The sequence below is a fragment of the Asterias rubens genome, chromosome 10 (genome assembly GCF_902459465.1).
Source record: "Asterias rubens chromosome 10, eAstRub1.3, whole genome shotgun sequence".
In the NCBI taxonomy this organism is placed as follows: domain Eukaryota; kingdom Metazoa; phylum Echinodermata; class Asteroidea; order Forcipulatida; family Asteriidae; genus Asterias; species Asterias rubens.
In genome coordinates this window covers 3,915,228-3,931,043 of record NC_047071.1, presented here as the reverse complement: position 1 = coordinate 3,931,043, position 15,816 = coordinate 3,915,228, and the positions used below count along the sequence as shown (strand labels likewise).

Genomic DNA, 15,816 nt, shown 5'->3' with positions numbered 1-15,816 from the left:
AGGTGTTTTAATGACCTATTCTTCTGGTTTTACTCCAAACCTATGGGGTGCAAGATGTCTCAGCTAGAAAATACATCTCGATATTGCGATATTTAATCGATATCGCAATATCGATATTTCGATAAAAACCAAATCGATCCGTTTCCAAGTTAGTATCACGATATTCAATAATATCATGATAGCGCCCAAGCTTACACCAGTATCCGCCTTTAAAAAAAGCTCATGTGACTGGAGGAGAAAAACAAATTAGGACAATGGATTGTAAGAGTATGCTTGTTTGAACAGGTGAAATTTTCAGTTTGAATGTTGTGATGGATGGAGATGATTTGCCTGTCAGGGGAGGATGGTTCCACACTTGGGCTGAAAATGACCCGTTGCCCCAAAGAGTAGAAGTCCTGAGGTCAATTTCACAAAGACAATCCTAACTTAGGACTAGTCCTAAAAAATAAATGCTCGTCCAGGGCTCAATTTCACAAAGATTTAAGACTAGTCTTATCTCGAGTTAGGACGAGTTACTCTTCCTAACTTGGGACTAGCTATACGTTTTTGATATCTCGTGGGACTTGCCCTAAGTTAGGACTAGTCCTAAACTCTTTGTGAAATCCACCCCTGAGTTAGGACGAATAACCCGTGCTAATATAAGACTAGATTTAATTCTTTGTGAAATGAACCCCATGGCTGGATAAAGCACCACCACTTCTGAGCCCCACTCATAGAGTTATATATAAGAACTAGAGGGCGCACTGGCCTATATACGCGCCCCGTATGCGCGCAGGCGGCCATTTTCTTAGTTGAACAAACAGGCATTGCTTAGCGTGTGTTTGTGCGGCCATTTTGTTAGTTGACAAAACAGCATCGCGTCAGCGTTCAATAAACACAAACTCCAACGTATTCTTCACATTCAACACGCGTGCAGAATGGCGCGCGTGTCTCCTTGCGGTCCCATCGCGTTTGTGCAAGAAGCATCACCAGTGCGCCCTATAGTCCGTATATATAACTCTATGGTTCCACTCAACATTGAGCGGGGGATCGGGGATGGGGGAGAGAATGTTTATTGTCAGGGGGGAAGTGGACATGGAATGGTTTTATGTGACGTTGGGAATGGGTGGCTCAAGCATATTGGCCGGGATTGTAGATTTGATCACTGAGAATGATTTGGTTTTTTTTTCGCTCATCACGGTCAGAACACAATTGTTAAAAGGTCACACCACAGACAGATGGATATGAAAGGGGGTTAGTAAGTGAAACCCGCATACTGTACTCACAAGAAGTTCCTGGTTTAGCGCTGAGACGATTTTGGGATCCACTGTTGGGCTTCTGTCATCGATAGAACAACGCAACAAAATAAAATCATTATGGCGTGTCATGACCGAGCTGTTTAGCCCATCCAACTCAAGTTCTTGTCCCAATTTCGCAGAGCTGCTTCAGCACAAAAAGTAGCTCAGTAGAAAAATGTTGCTGACCAGAATAAGGTTACCAGTCAGACTATATATCAAGAGTAAAATTTGTGACTGGTATCCTGCTCATTTCTGCTTAGCATGAAATTCTCAAGCAATATTTGTCTGCTTTAGTAGCTCTATAAAATTGCTCCCTGGTGGTCAGATCATCAGGGTGTGGGTTCGAGTCCCGGCCGTTGACACTTGTGTCCTTGAATAAAGTTTTACTATAATTACTTCTCTTCACTAAGGGGTTAACAAGGGTACATGTGAGTAATATGCTTCAACAATAATTATTTCTCTTCACTAGCATGACTAAGGGGTACAAATGGGTACATGCTAGGGTAGAGGTTGATATTGTTTACTCCACAGAGAGCTGAGAAAGATAACAGGAATGTTATTGGGCCAATGAGGCACAATGATAAATAATTGTAAAAATGTGCTACATACAGGTTGACATAAGAACTAGTTATTTATTAACCTTACTACCATTTACTTATACTTCTCTTTTTGATTAACAGCTATTTTAAAAATAGAATCTCATTTTAAGGTGCGAAAACAAAGTTTTTGATGACTCTTTTTTCTCATTTGACTGTTGTGTTTTTCCACAAAAGAATATGTAACGGACAGCTTGACAAAACTTACTGAACTAATTGCTCTTCTAAGACCTATACATACCGGTTTAGGATGCTTGGTAAGCTTTGTGCAGCCTTGGACATGATCTTTGCAAGAGCTGTTGTGTACGTTCACCTGACAAGCTAATAGGACATCAAATAAAAAGACAACAAAATGTGTTAGATTGTTTTCAAGCGTAACTGATACCTTTAAGGGCCAGGTAGATTTTCCTTTGTAAAGTGCAAATCACGTTAACACCAATTTTACTTAAAATGTGAAAATAGAAACACCCAGAGATCTGAGAGAACAAAACCCGAGATAACATGGTTTGAGGTTGGTGTGTTTATTGGGCATAAATTGGCACACTTTCTTTCAGTGCTTATTTTAGGCCTGTTTGATGTTCTTATCGGGAATGAAGTTGTTAATATAACATAAGATAGCATTTAAATAAAAGTAAAACAAAATTTTTTAAAAGGTAAATATTGTTGGCCTGTTTTGTCTCGTTTATCCATAATTGAACTTCCGACAACAACACATTTAGTTTTATCAGATTATATTCATAATATTAATAATAAAATAATGAATAGGGTAGGTGGCCTTAGCTTTCTATCTAAACCGGACCTTCTTCAGAGGCATAAAACAAGTACACACAAATACATATCCATTTATAGAAAAAGAGAGGGGAAAGGGATTAAGGGAGGGATCCAGAAAGAAGCGGGAAAATAACAGCCAATAATATTAATAATAATAATAATAATTTATAAAGACTTGTAATGAGCACATATCCACCCTACTGGGTGTTCCAAGGCGCAATTAAACCAAATACTAAGCGAAAGAAAAACAGACACAACAAAATTAGTTCTTAAAAACCTGCGACATAAGATAAGTTTTGAAAAGATACTTGAATGTTGTGGCACAAAGACAAGATCTAAGAGCAGGTGAAACTCTGCTTACTGATGCATTGTAGGGCGTCTCTGTTGGCCATAGACTTGTCACAGAAATCACACTTGGTGGAATTGGAGAAGGAGACCGTGACAAATTGATGTTTTCCTCGTTCCTTGTCTTTCTTGTTCTCTTCTTTTGGCTTATTTGGATCTTTTGTCTAAAGGGGGGGAAAAAAAATCAAAGATGAGCCTCAAGTTTTTTTTTACCTTATTCTATTTTGAGGTCACATGGCTGTTTCCGCAGCGAATATTTCGCAGGAGTTAAACACACTTCAACAGTTGCGAATTATTTGTTTGCGAATCTGTTACGCCAAAACTTGTATCGCGTTCGCATTCGCAGGAAGTATGAACCAGGTTTAAAGGACAGATTGGTTTAATTTCAGGGAACTCTCAGAGTTGGAAGTTCTTGCTGTTTAGAGAAATTTCAAGTTGGTGATATTTGAATGACCTCTGGGGGTCCGTGGGGACATCATACCATGGTACCTTCATCCTGAGAAAGCTATCAGTGGCTTAGATCATTCAGACAAGCAGTTCCTCTTAGGCACAACCCTTCTGGGTGCTGTTAGCTGAGCAGGCACCCCCCCCCCCCCCCTCTCGGTACCCATTAAATGGGTGCCTAACTAGGTGGCTACAAAACACAGTTTGGTTTTCACAGAAACCCAATCCTTCGCGGTTGCTCGCTCGCCAAATCGTGTCAACAATAAATGAAAATTAATGTGTGGAACTTATGAATTTCTCTGACAGAAGCTAAGTCAGCAAAAACAAAAGGTTCAAAGTGAGGTACTTACAGTACATGTACTAATAACAGTGGAAATGATTACCAAGTTTACAAAACGGAGATTTTCTAGCAACATGGCTGCTTTGCATAGAGATTTTGTTTTCCCCATGTATTGGTTGTTATCATGTTGTTTAATACTCTGATCATTTTGCAGCTAACTGCACCAGCTACGCAGTAATACTAGTTAAAGGCAGTGGACACTATTGGTAATTACTCAAAATAATAATTAGCACAAAATCTTACTTGGCATGCTTGGTAATGAGTATTGGGGAGAGGTTGGTAGTATAAAACATTGTGAGAAATGGCTCCCTCTGAAGTGGAGTACTTTTCGAGAAAGAAGTAATTTTCCACAAATTTGATTTCGAGACCTCAGATTTAGAACTTAAGGTCTCGAAGTCAACCATCTAAACGTACACAACTTCGTGTGACAAGAATGTTTTTTTCTTTAATTATTATCTCGCAACTTCGATAACCGATTGAGCTCAAATTTTCATAGGTTAGTTATTTTATGCATATGTTGAGATACACCTACTGTGAAGGCTAGCCTTTGACAATTACCAATAGTGTCCACTGCCTTTAACAGTGTACGTGCCTAAAGAACACAACAAGCTTGCTAGCTTTTTGTCTGTTCTTGTACCAGAATTTTGAGTAGGCCACAACATTTTTTTCAAAAGTCTGCATGCCTCCAACAAACTTCCAGCCAAATCCCAACAAGTTGTTTGGTTGATATTTGGTTGACAAATACTTGCAAATACATGCAGACTTTTGAAAAATCATGTGGAGATTTTTTTGTTTTTAAAGTCAGGATGATCGGTCGGCCCAGCAATGAGAAAAAAGGAAGAAGGGGGGAAAAAAAAAAAAAAAAAATGAAGAAAAAAACTTCAGTTCTCACCTTAGTTCTGTTTTTCCTCAGGAAGCTAAACTTTCTAATCACACCTTTAGGTTGATCCATGTCGCTTGCCGACATGGACTGCGTCCCTGAAAAACAAAGCATGTTGTTAAGACGGTGGTGAACAGTTGCAGGCAATTGCCGGAATAAGTTGGAAGGAATAGACAGTAAGGATCGCTTCTCATGACGCAACCTGATTGCTCGACCAACAAAGAGCCAGAGCAAAAGCTCTCGTCAGTACTTTGTTACTGAAGTGAATACAGGGGTTGGATTGCAGCAAGAGGTAAGACTAGCCTAATCTCGAATTGAGACAAGTTTTTAATTACTCCTAGGACTAGTCCTAAGCTTAGGACTAGTCCTAAGCTAGGACTATCTGAAGTTGCAAGTAGACCCTTATGATTGCTCCAATCTATCACCATAAAATATTGATTGTACCAGGGCCCGATTTCATCGAGCTGCTTAAGCACAAAAAGTAGCTAAGCATAACAAAAATTATGCTGAACAGAATAAGGTTACCTGCCAAACTACAATGTCACAAGTACAATTTATGACTGGTATCCTACTGATTTCTGCTGAGCAGAAAATTATTTAGCAATATTTTGTGCTTAAAAAGCAGCTCTATGAAATTGGGCCCAGTTTTGTGAGACAGATTTTCCGTTAGGGTGTGCGTTTTAGGTCATGCTCGCATGTGTTGTGTTGCTAGTTAGCCTTTGAGACCAACTCTGCCAGTAAGGGTTCAAACATCAGGCCATTACTTTTTCTTTTTTTTTTTTTTTTTTTTTTTTGGGGGGGGGGGGGGGGGGCGCAACATGTATTGTATAAAATCCTGATAAATGCCAGACCTGCTCAAGTCAAGTGACAATGTATATAAACCTGGAGAATAATTGAGTGACCTACTTGCGTGGATTGGTGATTGTGATGCCTCCTGCTCTGCCTTCAACGCGGCTGCCGCTGCCTCTGGGTCCCCCTGGAAGTTCCTTGGATCATTCAGGAACTCTGTCAATGACAGACGTGCCTTACGCTGCTTGGCCGTCAAGTCCTTCTGGGCATCGTCAAGATCGGAATCACGACTGATGTCGGAGCTGCGGAAAAAGGGACAACGGAAATCTTTGATCAATGTCAGGTTGGATTGGAAGGGGGGGGGGGGGGTGGGGGGGGGGGGGGAAGGTGGGTAGGGTGGGTTTTTCTTGAGGGTATGAGACTATGGCCTGTTTCGAAACCATGCCTTTGGCTTTGGATTCGGCTCAGGCTAGCTTGGCCCCGCAGTTAATTTGACAACTGCCCATACATTTTCCTAAGCGCTCGTAGCTTCAGATGGAGAGGATGGAGCCTGAAGCAAAATCTAAAGCCAAACCAGTGGTTTCGAAAAGGACCTATGATTTGTAGCTGTAAATGAGTTGCGTTTTGTTGACTCAGGGTAAGATCAATTAATAAATTTCATTTTTTCCTTGAAAGTTGTATAAATCAATAAAGCCTGCATGTCACATGTGGAAGTTGTTCCTCCCTGCAGGATAAATCAAGCACATAGTGAGTAACTACAGCGCCGGATCGCAAAATCAAAATTCTACTCTTTGATTGTAAGATCTGACTTTATAACCTCTGGATACACTGAAAGGAAGACTAAAATAAAGTCCTACTGAAAAACATTTGACCCGTCACAACCCCCGCTCAAACAAAACTGCCTTGGGTGAAGGATTTCCAAGCAGTTCTTGAAGTCCTTTTTGGGTATTCCCCTTCTTCCATCCGCCCCTAACAAAGGATCATTTCTCTCAGGCTTTGGAAAGAAATACATCTACTGTATCTATCTACCATGTAAATACACACCACAAGATCGTCAAACAATTGGGCACTTCACTACGAGAATAATGGTTGACTAGAGCAAGTCTAAATGGTTGACTAGGGCAAGTCTAACCTCCCTTTCACACTACATGAATTTCCAAGGAAACTGCTGAGAATTTGAACTTTTCACATTTGAATTAATTGGGATCAGTGTATTAGTGTGCATTTTCTCAAGGAAAATCGCATCAAGTGTGAAACGAACATTGGGGCAGTGATGGGGGGTTTAACTCCCAGCGAATTCCCTTGGGTTGTTTTTCCCAAGGATTGGACTTGGTAGTGTGAACGGGGCTTACTAATGATGATCACAGGAGGAGCAACGACAGCATTGATGGTTAAGTAAAGAAAAAAATGAAAGGAATCTAACTCAAATCACCATGAGCTTCATTAAAAGCCCCTTTGAAGATAGATTACAACTATAATTATACGTCAAAAATACACCATGAAAGACAAGGATGGAAAATTCTGTAATTTCACTTTTCTAAATCACAGATGGATGGCGTTGGTTATCTGGGTTGCTAAATGACACTACGGGACACAGGGATGTGATGTATGAGGATGGTTGCGGGATAGAGGTTGTGGATGTAAGAGGGTGACCATTTTCATTGAGTTATGTAATAGAGCTAGGGTCTGAACTGGGTCCAATTAGGTACAAAAAATTGCTTACTGGTTTTCGGCTAGCAGCTATAGAAGAGTACCAGTCATACATGATACATGTGATATGGTATTTATGTTGGTGACCTTAATCTGGTAAGCATGATTTTGTTGCCTTTTGTGCTTAAGCAGCTCTGTGAAAGTGGACCCATATCAGAATCAATTAATATTCTACTTATGAATAAAGGCCAACCCATTCCGATAGCAAAATCAAGGATAATAAATGGATAATAAATGGGATAATAAATGAGGAGCAAACAGCGATTGCCTTAAAGCCAGTGGACACTAATGGTAATTACTCAAAATAATTATTAGCATAAAACCTTACTTGGTGACGAGTAATGGGGCGAGGTTGATAGTATAAAACATTGCGAGAAACGGCTCCCTCTGAAGTGCCATAGTTTTCGAGAAAGAAGTAGGTTTCCACGAATTTGATTTTGAGACCTCAAGTTTAGAATATGAGGTCTCGAAATCAACCGTCTAAACACACACAATTTTGTGTGACAAGGGTGTTTTTTCTTTCATTATTATCTCACAACTTTGACGACCAATTGAGCTCAAATTTTCACAGGTTTGTTGTTTTTATGCATATGTTGAGATACACCAAGTGAGAACATTGGTCTTTGACAATTACCAATAGTGTCCATTGCCTTAACAAAGTGTTGAAGTGCAAGGAAGCAACAAATTCAGGCATTTCTGTGGCAATAATTCATTTGTTCTGGTACGTTGGGAATATAAACAGCCTGTCTGTTGAAATTGTACAACACACAATTGTCAGCAGGGAAAGGACAAGGTCTAACATTGTAGATTGTCTACAATGAAAATATCTCAAGTAAAAATTGTTTTGTCATCAAAAATATCTGTCCAAACACAAACCCCTTTTTAAACATAGCTAATCTTTAACTGCTGGCCTAATTAGTGAGTTCCATATGAAATGATGCCTTTAGTTTAAGAGTGCGTTTTTCGCGGTCCTTACAAATAAATCTTTCGGTTACAATTGGCCATTGGTTAATTAATCACTGGCCAAGGACTGAAACATTTATTGTTAACCGGCGCCAAAACGCACCCCAGGTGTGCACAGACCCATAGCACCGTCTGTTGTACGCCATTTTGAGAGTCATATTTCATGCATCTCAACAGAAACTCAGACTTCCAAAATAGCACGGCAACAATTTTTCATGGGTGATGATAACAGGTGAATATGATCGATAGTTCGTGATGATGTTAATGATATATGTGATGATTATTTTAATTTATTAAATTTCCATCATACCCAATGAATTATGTAAAAATCAAATCGTCCGTGGTTAGATTTCCCAACAAACCAATCACCAAAAAACGTGAATGAAAGAGCATAGCATTCCTATCCGAGTTGAGTAAAGATGGTCAAGAAACAACTGTTAGCAAGTCGATGTGTTTATGTTTATTCGCTACAAGATGGTACGTTACAAAAAGTATGACTAAAACACTTTTAAAAAAGGAGGCATGATTAAGATTGAGCTTTTGCAAATTGCACTTACCAAAAAGTATTGCAAAAATGGGGTTTATACCAATACTTTTTAAAATAAATTTTATTTAAAGAGGGGCTCTTAGGTCAAATTGAGTTTTGTATGTGAGGTTAGAGACACGTTCTGTTATTCACTGTCATACGGTCTCTGTTCAAAAATTCAATTTGACTTTAGATCTCCTCTTTCAAAATTCTAAAACTTTATTTCTTGACCTTAGTTCATTCTATGGTCAGAAAAGCATGTATGGTTGAAGCTCTACAGAAAATGTGTTCCAGCATAATGGAATGACGCTTTAGCAAGCCTGGAATTTCATCTTAGAGAGGGCAAAGCCATTTTCATTTTGCCAAGGGCGATTCCATTGGTTTAAAGTCTAAAGTCTAAGGGGCACAAAGGCCAAGACCAGGGGCAACAGAGGCCCCGTGGCCTGGGTGTAATTCCAGGCCTGGCATGGGGTTAGGTTCAAAGGTAGAGAAGTACTACAGGAACTTGTGGAAGCAGGGTTTTGGTTTCGGATGACTGACGGCTTGGTGCGGCTTGGGTAATGATTGGAGAAACTAAATCACAAACTTACTCATCCTCCACCTCCACAACGGACTGAATCGAGTCCAGGGTCCTCGGAGTAAGAGTACTGGGAAGCGGAGAAAGAGACGAGAAATAGACAGAGAGAGAAAAGATGTAGGAAAGTAGAAAATAAAGGAAGGAGGAGGGGTGAGGGAACATCGGTGCAGACAGGGGGTGTTTTTAAAAAATAGAAAGTGGGATGGGGTGTGGGGAGGGATGAAGTGGAAAAAAATAAAATCAAACTCAAAATTTACACCAAGGAATAGAGATCAAAGAAAGGTTTTAGGTTGAAGATATGAGACCGCTTCACCTTTGGGGAATTTACTTATAATTTAAAAAGTGGACTTTAAAGATACCCTATGAGTTGTAAATTCAATTAAAGTTAGCAGCCAGCAAACCGTTACAAGTGACTATATGATTTGCATATATATTTGGTTTGTGGTAACACCATGTGTGTTACAGTGGGTGATAAAAACTCCATCTAAGGTCCTTTTTGTGCAATTACCTAAGAAATCTGGGGGTGTGTTTTTGTTTCTTTTCTTTTCTTTTTTTCTTCTATTTTTTCATTCACCTCGACTGATTTAAAACTGCTCCTTAATTCATATATATTTTAGAAGGATTTGAACAATTTTTAGCAATAGTGTATGTACTTTCTTTAATTTTTTATTTTTTCAAATAACTAGCCATTGAACTCTTTCTCTTCTTCAGTTTCACAAGCAGTTAGCAGTTAGCTTTGAGCACGTTTTAGACTTAAATCACCATTAGTAATGTGCATGTTTAGTTTTTACCGCTCTCAGGCGAAAATGGAGAGTCGCCAGTATCCCTTCAAGGAGAAAACGCTAATTAGGTAGACTTTGTTTTTGACCCCCTTACTTTGCAATTCATAAAATGTCCCCACTACCCTAGACTTGATGTTGTTAACCTTAACGGCGGGTCAAAACGGAGAATAATTACAGAGTGGTTCGTGCAAAACTCAAGTGGCACAGAAAAACATCTCCTAAAGCTAGCATATTGTGTGTCTCCGTTAGGCAAGGGGTTAACACACTGTGTTCATGCAAATAGCGAAGGGCTTGTGAGGTTAGGTTACACATGTGGTTAATTTTCAAACAACGAACAAACGAAACATACATTGGTAGTCAGCACTCTATGATGTTAACACATGGCCAGGACATGCAGTCAAATGGGCTTTCTGAAAGCCCCCCCCCCCCAACCCAACTTAAGTACATATAGTTTGTTGGTAACAGACAAGGGCAACAAGTTGTACAAGTACTGAATATTTGTAACTACAACTAAATGTAATCACTGCAGGATAGTTTCACTAGGGTACAAAACCTATTTCTAAAGCCTGGTACATACTTCCTGCAAATGCAATACGAATGTTGACGTCACAAATTTGCAGCAGTTCGTTCAACTCCTGTGAAACATTCGCTGTGAGAGCAGCCATGTGACATCAGAATAGACCCTTCCCATGAAATATGTCAATGGCACGCAGCGCGTGCGCACTAACGTTTTGGTTGGCAAAACGAGGGAACATCGCGCTATTTTGTACACGGCTAATGGGTGCGTGACGCAGACGCGATTGCGCGTCTGCTTAGTGCACAACTCTATGTCGTTTGCCAACCAACAGGGTCTGTACGCATGCGTGAATGTAATTATTATATTTCATGGGAAGGGTCCATTCACTTTGCAGTTGCAGGAAGTATGGACCAAGCTTGACACTTATACTGGGGACATTTAAACCCTAGGGAAATGAAATGTACACTACAATCAATTCATGAAGGGTTTGTAATGGCTGTCATTTCATCAATCTTAAGGCTGTGACCAAATCAACGGCTTCGGCTATGACTATGGCTGGTTCGCTGAATAAGCCACATCAGCCAGTAGCCGGTAGCCAGTAGCCATGGTCAGTAGCAGTAGCCAAAGCCAGTAGCCATAACCGAAGATGACCTTTGGTATCAGAAGACAACACCACTGGGCAGTCTGGTGGAAACATGGTCAAAACATTACATTATAACAAGTCATGAAACCCCAACAGTGTGGAAAAACATACCAGACATACTTCATACATTGGACTTCTCGCCGCCACTTGAAAAATGCTTAGCAAAAAAAAAAACAATCTAAAATCTTACATTACTTTTTGCAGCTGAGTGCACTTTGTTTGATTTGCGAAGAAGAAAAAAAAGCTCTGCTGTTTTCCCATTAATTTCCATTTCTAGCTAATTGCCAAGAAAATAAAAAGCTTCTGCAGATACCCGGGAAAGCAAATCTAAAAAGAATAATGACGGAATATTGAAGAACGTATCCCAAGCTTTCCCCTTGCACCAAGAGACAATGAAAAGGCAACCCTGAAACAGTCAGGCATGCATTGAGAAAGATACTCGAAGACAAAGTGATAGAGAACCGACAGTAGCATAACAAACAGGGCTTCAAAGTACAAACACAGTAGATTTGTCTTTGAAAACTGACGGGGCACAGTAAACAAAACTTGACGTCGCTGAGAACGAGGTAGGGAAAGGGGGGTAGGGGGGTGTATTGGAAGCTAAGGCATTGATGTTAGCTAAAGCACAGCACGCGACAGGATAATACTAGAGGGTGGTCTTACAGCGTGACGACGGGCGGTGCACTGTTGGGCAATGGGGGTGTGAGCGGCTCGTCTCCCATGCTACACTCATTGGAAGAGCCATCCGTTCGCAGCTCAATAGTCCTGAAAATTCCAATCGGATTGGCCCTTTTTGATTCAAGCCATGTGTAATCTCCCTACCGTCTACCATCATTTAATGCAGTTATGTATAGTTTTGTTCACCAGAAAGGTCAAACTCTTTAACAAAATCCTTAAAAAATCAAGAACACATCTTTTAAGTTTCCTTTACATTATAAATATTTCTCTAAGCCAAATCACAACTAGAAAAACATGTGTACTTCTCGCATTTGGTATTAAACTTGAGATTCATTTAGAGTACATTAGTACCTTCCAATAGACCTTATGCATTGACGTCATCCAGCCGCCATCTTAGAGGAAAAACGGTGACGAAACAATCAAGACGCACGGATTTGTACGCGCGGCGCACAGTATTGGCCAATGAACAACCTCCTTTTGACCTCTAGGTGAGGGCGCCCTACTGAAATGACGTCATGTGCATAAGGTCTATAACCAAACCTTTGTAACACTATGTCAAGGTTTTCCTGAACCCTCCATACTACGCAAAGCATCTGACGTTCTAGATCTATTTGGGTTTTTCACTGGGTAGGCGTTAATGACATTTAGGTTTGATATTTAACAGTAGGTGGAGGTTGGGCTTCGATTAATGATGGGGCATCTCAGCCAATGAAAGCTTATCATGGACATGTACATTAAATAGTTAAAAAGCAATTTGTTTATTTTTTAATCTTGTACAATTTGTCAAGACTATCTCATTAAAAGTATATCCACACTCGTCCAACTTTGTTGAATCATCAATTATTGTTTGTAAACAAGTTTACAAAAACACTTTGTTTACTGTGTTCTGATTTCTCTGATTTGAATGGATGGGAAAATGGCCGGAAGGCTAGCCGTCCAAATCCAGAAGTCAATACAAATGTTCTATTGTTTTTATTATTATTACCATTATCATTTTTATCATGTTCAACCTAAACTAACAGTGCAACTTTTACTTCATACCCATAACCACATAACTACCTCAAATCACCAATCTTTTTGTCCGCAAGTACATGGCTGTGTCCAAAACGGCGCCTTCGGCTAGAGCTACGGCTAGATCAGCGCATCTAGTATGCCAGTGTTGAAGAATAGGCAGGCGCGCGTGATCAAGCCGTAGATGTAGCCGAAGTTACCGCTTCGGACACGGCTGATTACTAAGTAATGAAGTTTCACATGGCTCTTGATAATGACCTGTCTTGTAACTGAAGAGGTTAAAGGTCAAAGGCTACGTGCAAAATAAGGAAATGTGTTATAATTACCTTGAGGGGGCGAAAAGTGAGTTGACCTTCCGGCGACCTGTGATGACAGTCAAGGAGTAATAGAGTAAATATCAATGTAAGTTTTTTTCTTATTATTATTATTATTTATTAGATTGAGGTAGGACTTGCACTCTTTGCATGGTGGAGATGCAATATAGTAAGGTTTGCAGTAACACCATGTACTAGAGTAGGATTTGAAACCTTTGAAAGGTAGAGATGTGTGAAACACAAATTTGGTGCAGGATTTCGCGGTAAGCAGTACCGCAGATGCATGTTTTGACTAACATGATCATGTCTTTAAAAAAAATCTGAAATTTTCAGATTTTTTTGACCGCTGATTCAACGAGAAATAGAAACCAATTAACTCAAAAAATCCTCTTTATCTTTGATAAAATTTTATCTACGAGTCTTTGAGAAAAAGACTGTTATTATTCACACTTAAATCTCAGCTCTCCTCACCTCCAAAGCACCATGAATCACATACAAGCCGTCTTACCTAAGCCCATCTGATTATCCTCGGTTAATCCTTAGTTAATTACCCCTACCAATCATCAAATCCTTCATAATCCTCTGGTTAATCCTTGAATTTGATGGAGTGGGTCACGCACGGTCAACCCCCATACCCCGGATGCCGGGCAGGCAAACCAATCAGAGGCGAAACATTTTGGGGTTTCATTTTAACATCTCATGAATCCGGGCCGGGACGGCTACTTGCGAAGAACCCCTGAGTCGGATCTGGATAAATTATCCGGTTCACACAAGGCTTTCTTATCATCCCCTGGAGGGTACCCTTGAGATGGATCTGGGCAGTGTGAATAGGATCCCCTTAACCCCCATGCTAAAGTCAGTTGATTACGTACCGGATTGTTTCTGAGTATCTTGGTTCTTTTTGCGGAGGGGTACTGCTTCGATTTCGGCCCTCGTTGGGAGGGATGTAGCATTATCTGGAGGCAGGATGGTTGTCACGTCAACCTCGTTGGTGTTTAAGTCCGTTGCATCATCCTAGTAGAGAGAAAAATCAAAAGATTTGTTTTTAGTTTACGCTATTATTATTAATGTTTTTATAGATGGAAATTTGCATCAGGGATAAAGAATAGATGTTTTTAATTTGGGTTTTACTGTAACACAGATGTTTGGTAACACTTTATACTCAAGAAAAAAAAATCATCTGTATATTACTCGGGGGGATTCGAACCCACGACTGTTGCAGGCAAAACTAAAGGTTAATTCAAAGAATTAAGGTTGGGCAGAGGGCTGGGCAGGGTGGAGCTGGGCAGTGTGGGTAATATTCAAGAATTTGATCAAATGATTTGTAATACAATAACAATTGATACAATAATCAATGGTAAAATAATTAATTAATACAAAAATCAATCAATCCAATAATCAATCGCTACAATAATCAACCAAAAAAAAAGAAAGAAAAAATGAATACAATGATCAATCAATTAACACAATATTCAACCGATAAAACAATCATAGTACTATTGTATTAACAATCTCTGCTTCAACATAGCCATATTTTTCCTTCATCCATTTTTCACGAGTCTGTTTCTATATACATTATAAAAAAAATCACTTCTCCATCAATCCTAAACCCCAAAGGTGCGGACAGGGCACCGACCATCATTTACACCAGGACTGCATCAATAGCTGCGTGTACCATCTAATAATATTGTCATTCCACATGTGAGACGTTTGTTGTTGATGTATCAAAGTAGAGTTGGTGTCATGAATACAGAGCCACTGGCAGTTCTTAGTCTTCCCCCCCCCCCCTCTTCTCATCATAGCATCAAGAAGGGGGAATGGATATCATGGGGGCCCAACTAAGTATCTCATGCGCAATCTATATTTGTTGAAACTGGAGATCGATATACCCAAGACTACTAATTAGCTGCAGTTTGGTCTGCAGTCCCAGCCAAGCGAAACAAACTCTTTTGAAGGTAGGAATTTAAAACGCAAATGCGATACTCTCATCTCCCCAATGCCTGTGGGAATAAACAATCTGCATTTCTAATCAGGGAGATATTGTAGTGGCACCTTGGGACAACTCTCGTTTAAAGTGTAGGCCGTCGTCAATCAGGTATAGTAACAGCTCGATAACTACACTCCGGTCTCTTAATATTACGTTCACTTGTTTCAAATTTGATGGCCATAACGAATAACTTCACCAGGGTCAAAGGAATCAACCAATGGGGGGAATTTTGTATCTACAAGGCAATGGATGAGCCCTCTCGTTACCGAACTGTTTAGACATTTACAAGATCTGGTGCATGGATTGTTTGATCTGCACTCAAACCTGAAGCACACATTCTTATACAACAGAAAGCTTTCATTCAAACGTCATTTTTACAAACTCTATTATCAAGATTACAAAAAATGTTTAGTTGTTAAATTTCCTTTTTGAAACTGAAAATCGATGGAGATCAGCCAATAAATGTCCAAGTTCGTGGTCTTTGTTTCCTCAGTGTTATCTGTAAACTCAACACAATCTGTAATGCGCTCCAAAGGCGTTTTGGCATTTTGAATTTTTCAACTCCAACTTTAAAAAAAAATCCATAAAAGCAACCTTACTTATGTTGATCCTGATTGTGTATGTCCGATCTTTCTCTTTCTAATCACATAAGCTTGTGTATGGAGA

At 39.8% G+C, this 15,816-nt stretch overlaps 1 protein-coding gene across 7 annotated transcripts in view; it reads right to left on the bottom strand.

Moving 5' to 3' along the window:
- The window catches only part of LOC117295265 (rho guanine nucleotide exchange factor 28-like), a 122,740-nt gene that overhangs the window by 26,588 nt on the left and 80,336 nt on the right, over positions 1-15,816 (bottom strand). For 4 of the 7 annotated variants that reach the window (XM_033777815.1, XM_033777816.1, XM_033777817.1 and 1 more), the window contains exons 17-25: positions 14,036-14,177; positions 13,176-13,212; positions 11,824-11,925; positions 9,232-9,288; positions 5,560-5,744; positions 4,666-4,751; positions 3,006-3,153; positions 2,115-2,194; positions 1,266-1,317 (exon numbers count right to left, since the gene is read on the bottom strand). In XM_033777815.1, coding sequence (XP_033633706.1) covers positions 1,266-1,317; positions 2,115-2,194; positions 3,006-3,153; positions 4,666-4,751; positions 5,560-5,744; positions 9,232-9,288; positions 11,824-11,925; positions 13,176-13,212; positions 14,036-14,177 — 889 coding nt within the window. The remainder of the gene's footprint in view (positions 1-1,265; positions 1,318-2,114; positions 2,195-3,005; positions 3,154-4,665; positions 4,752-5,559; positions 5,745-9,231; positions 9,289-11,823; positions 11,926-13,175; positions 13,213-14,035; positions 14,178-15,816) is intronic. The other 3 variants (XM_033777818.1, XM_033777819.1, XM_033777821.1) reach the window with 3 other exon arrangements.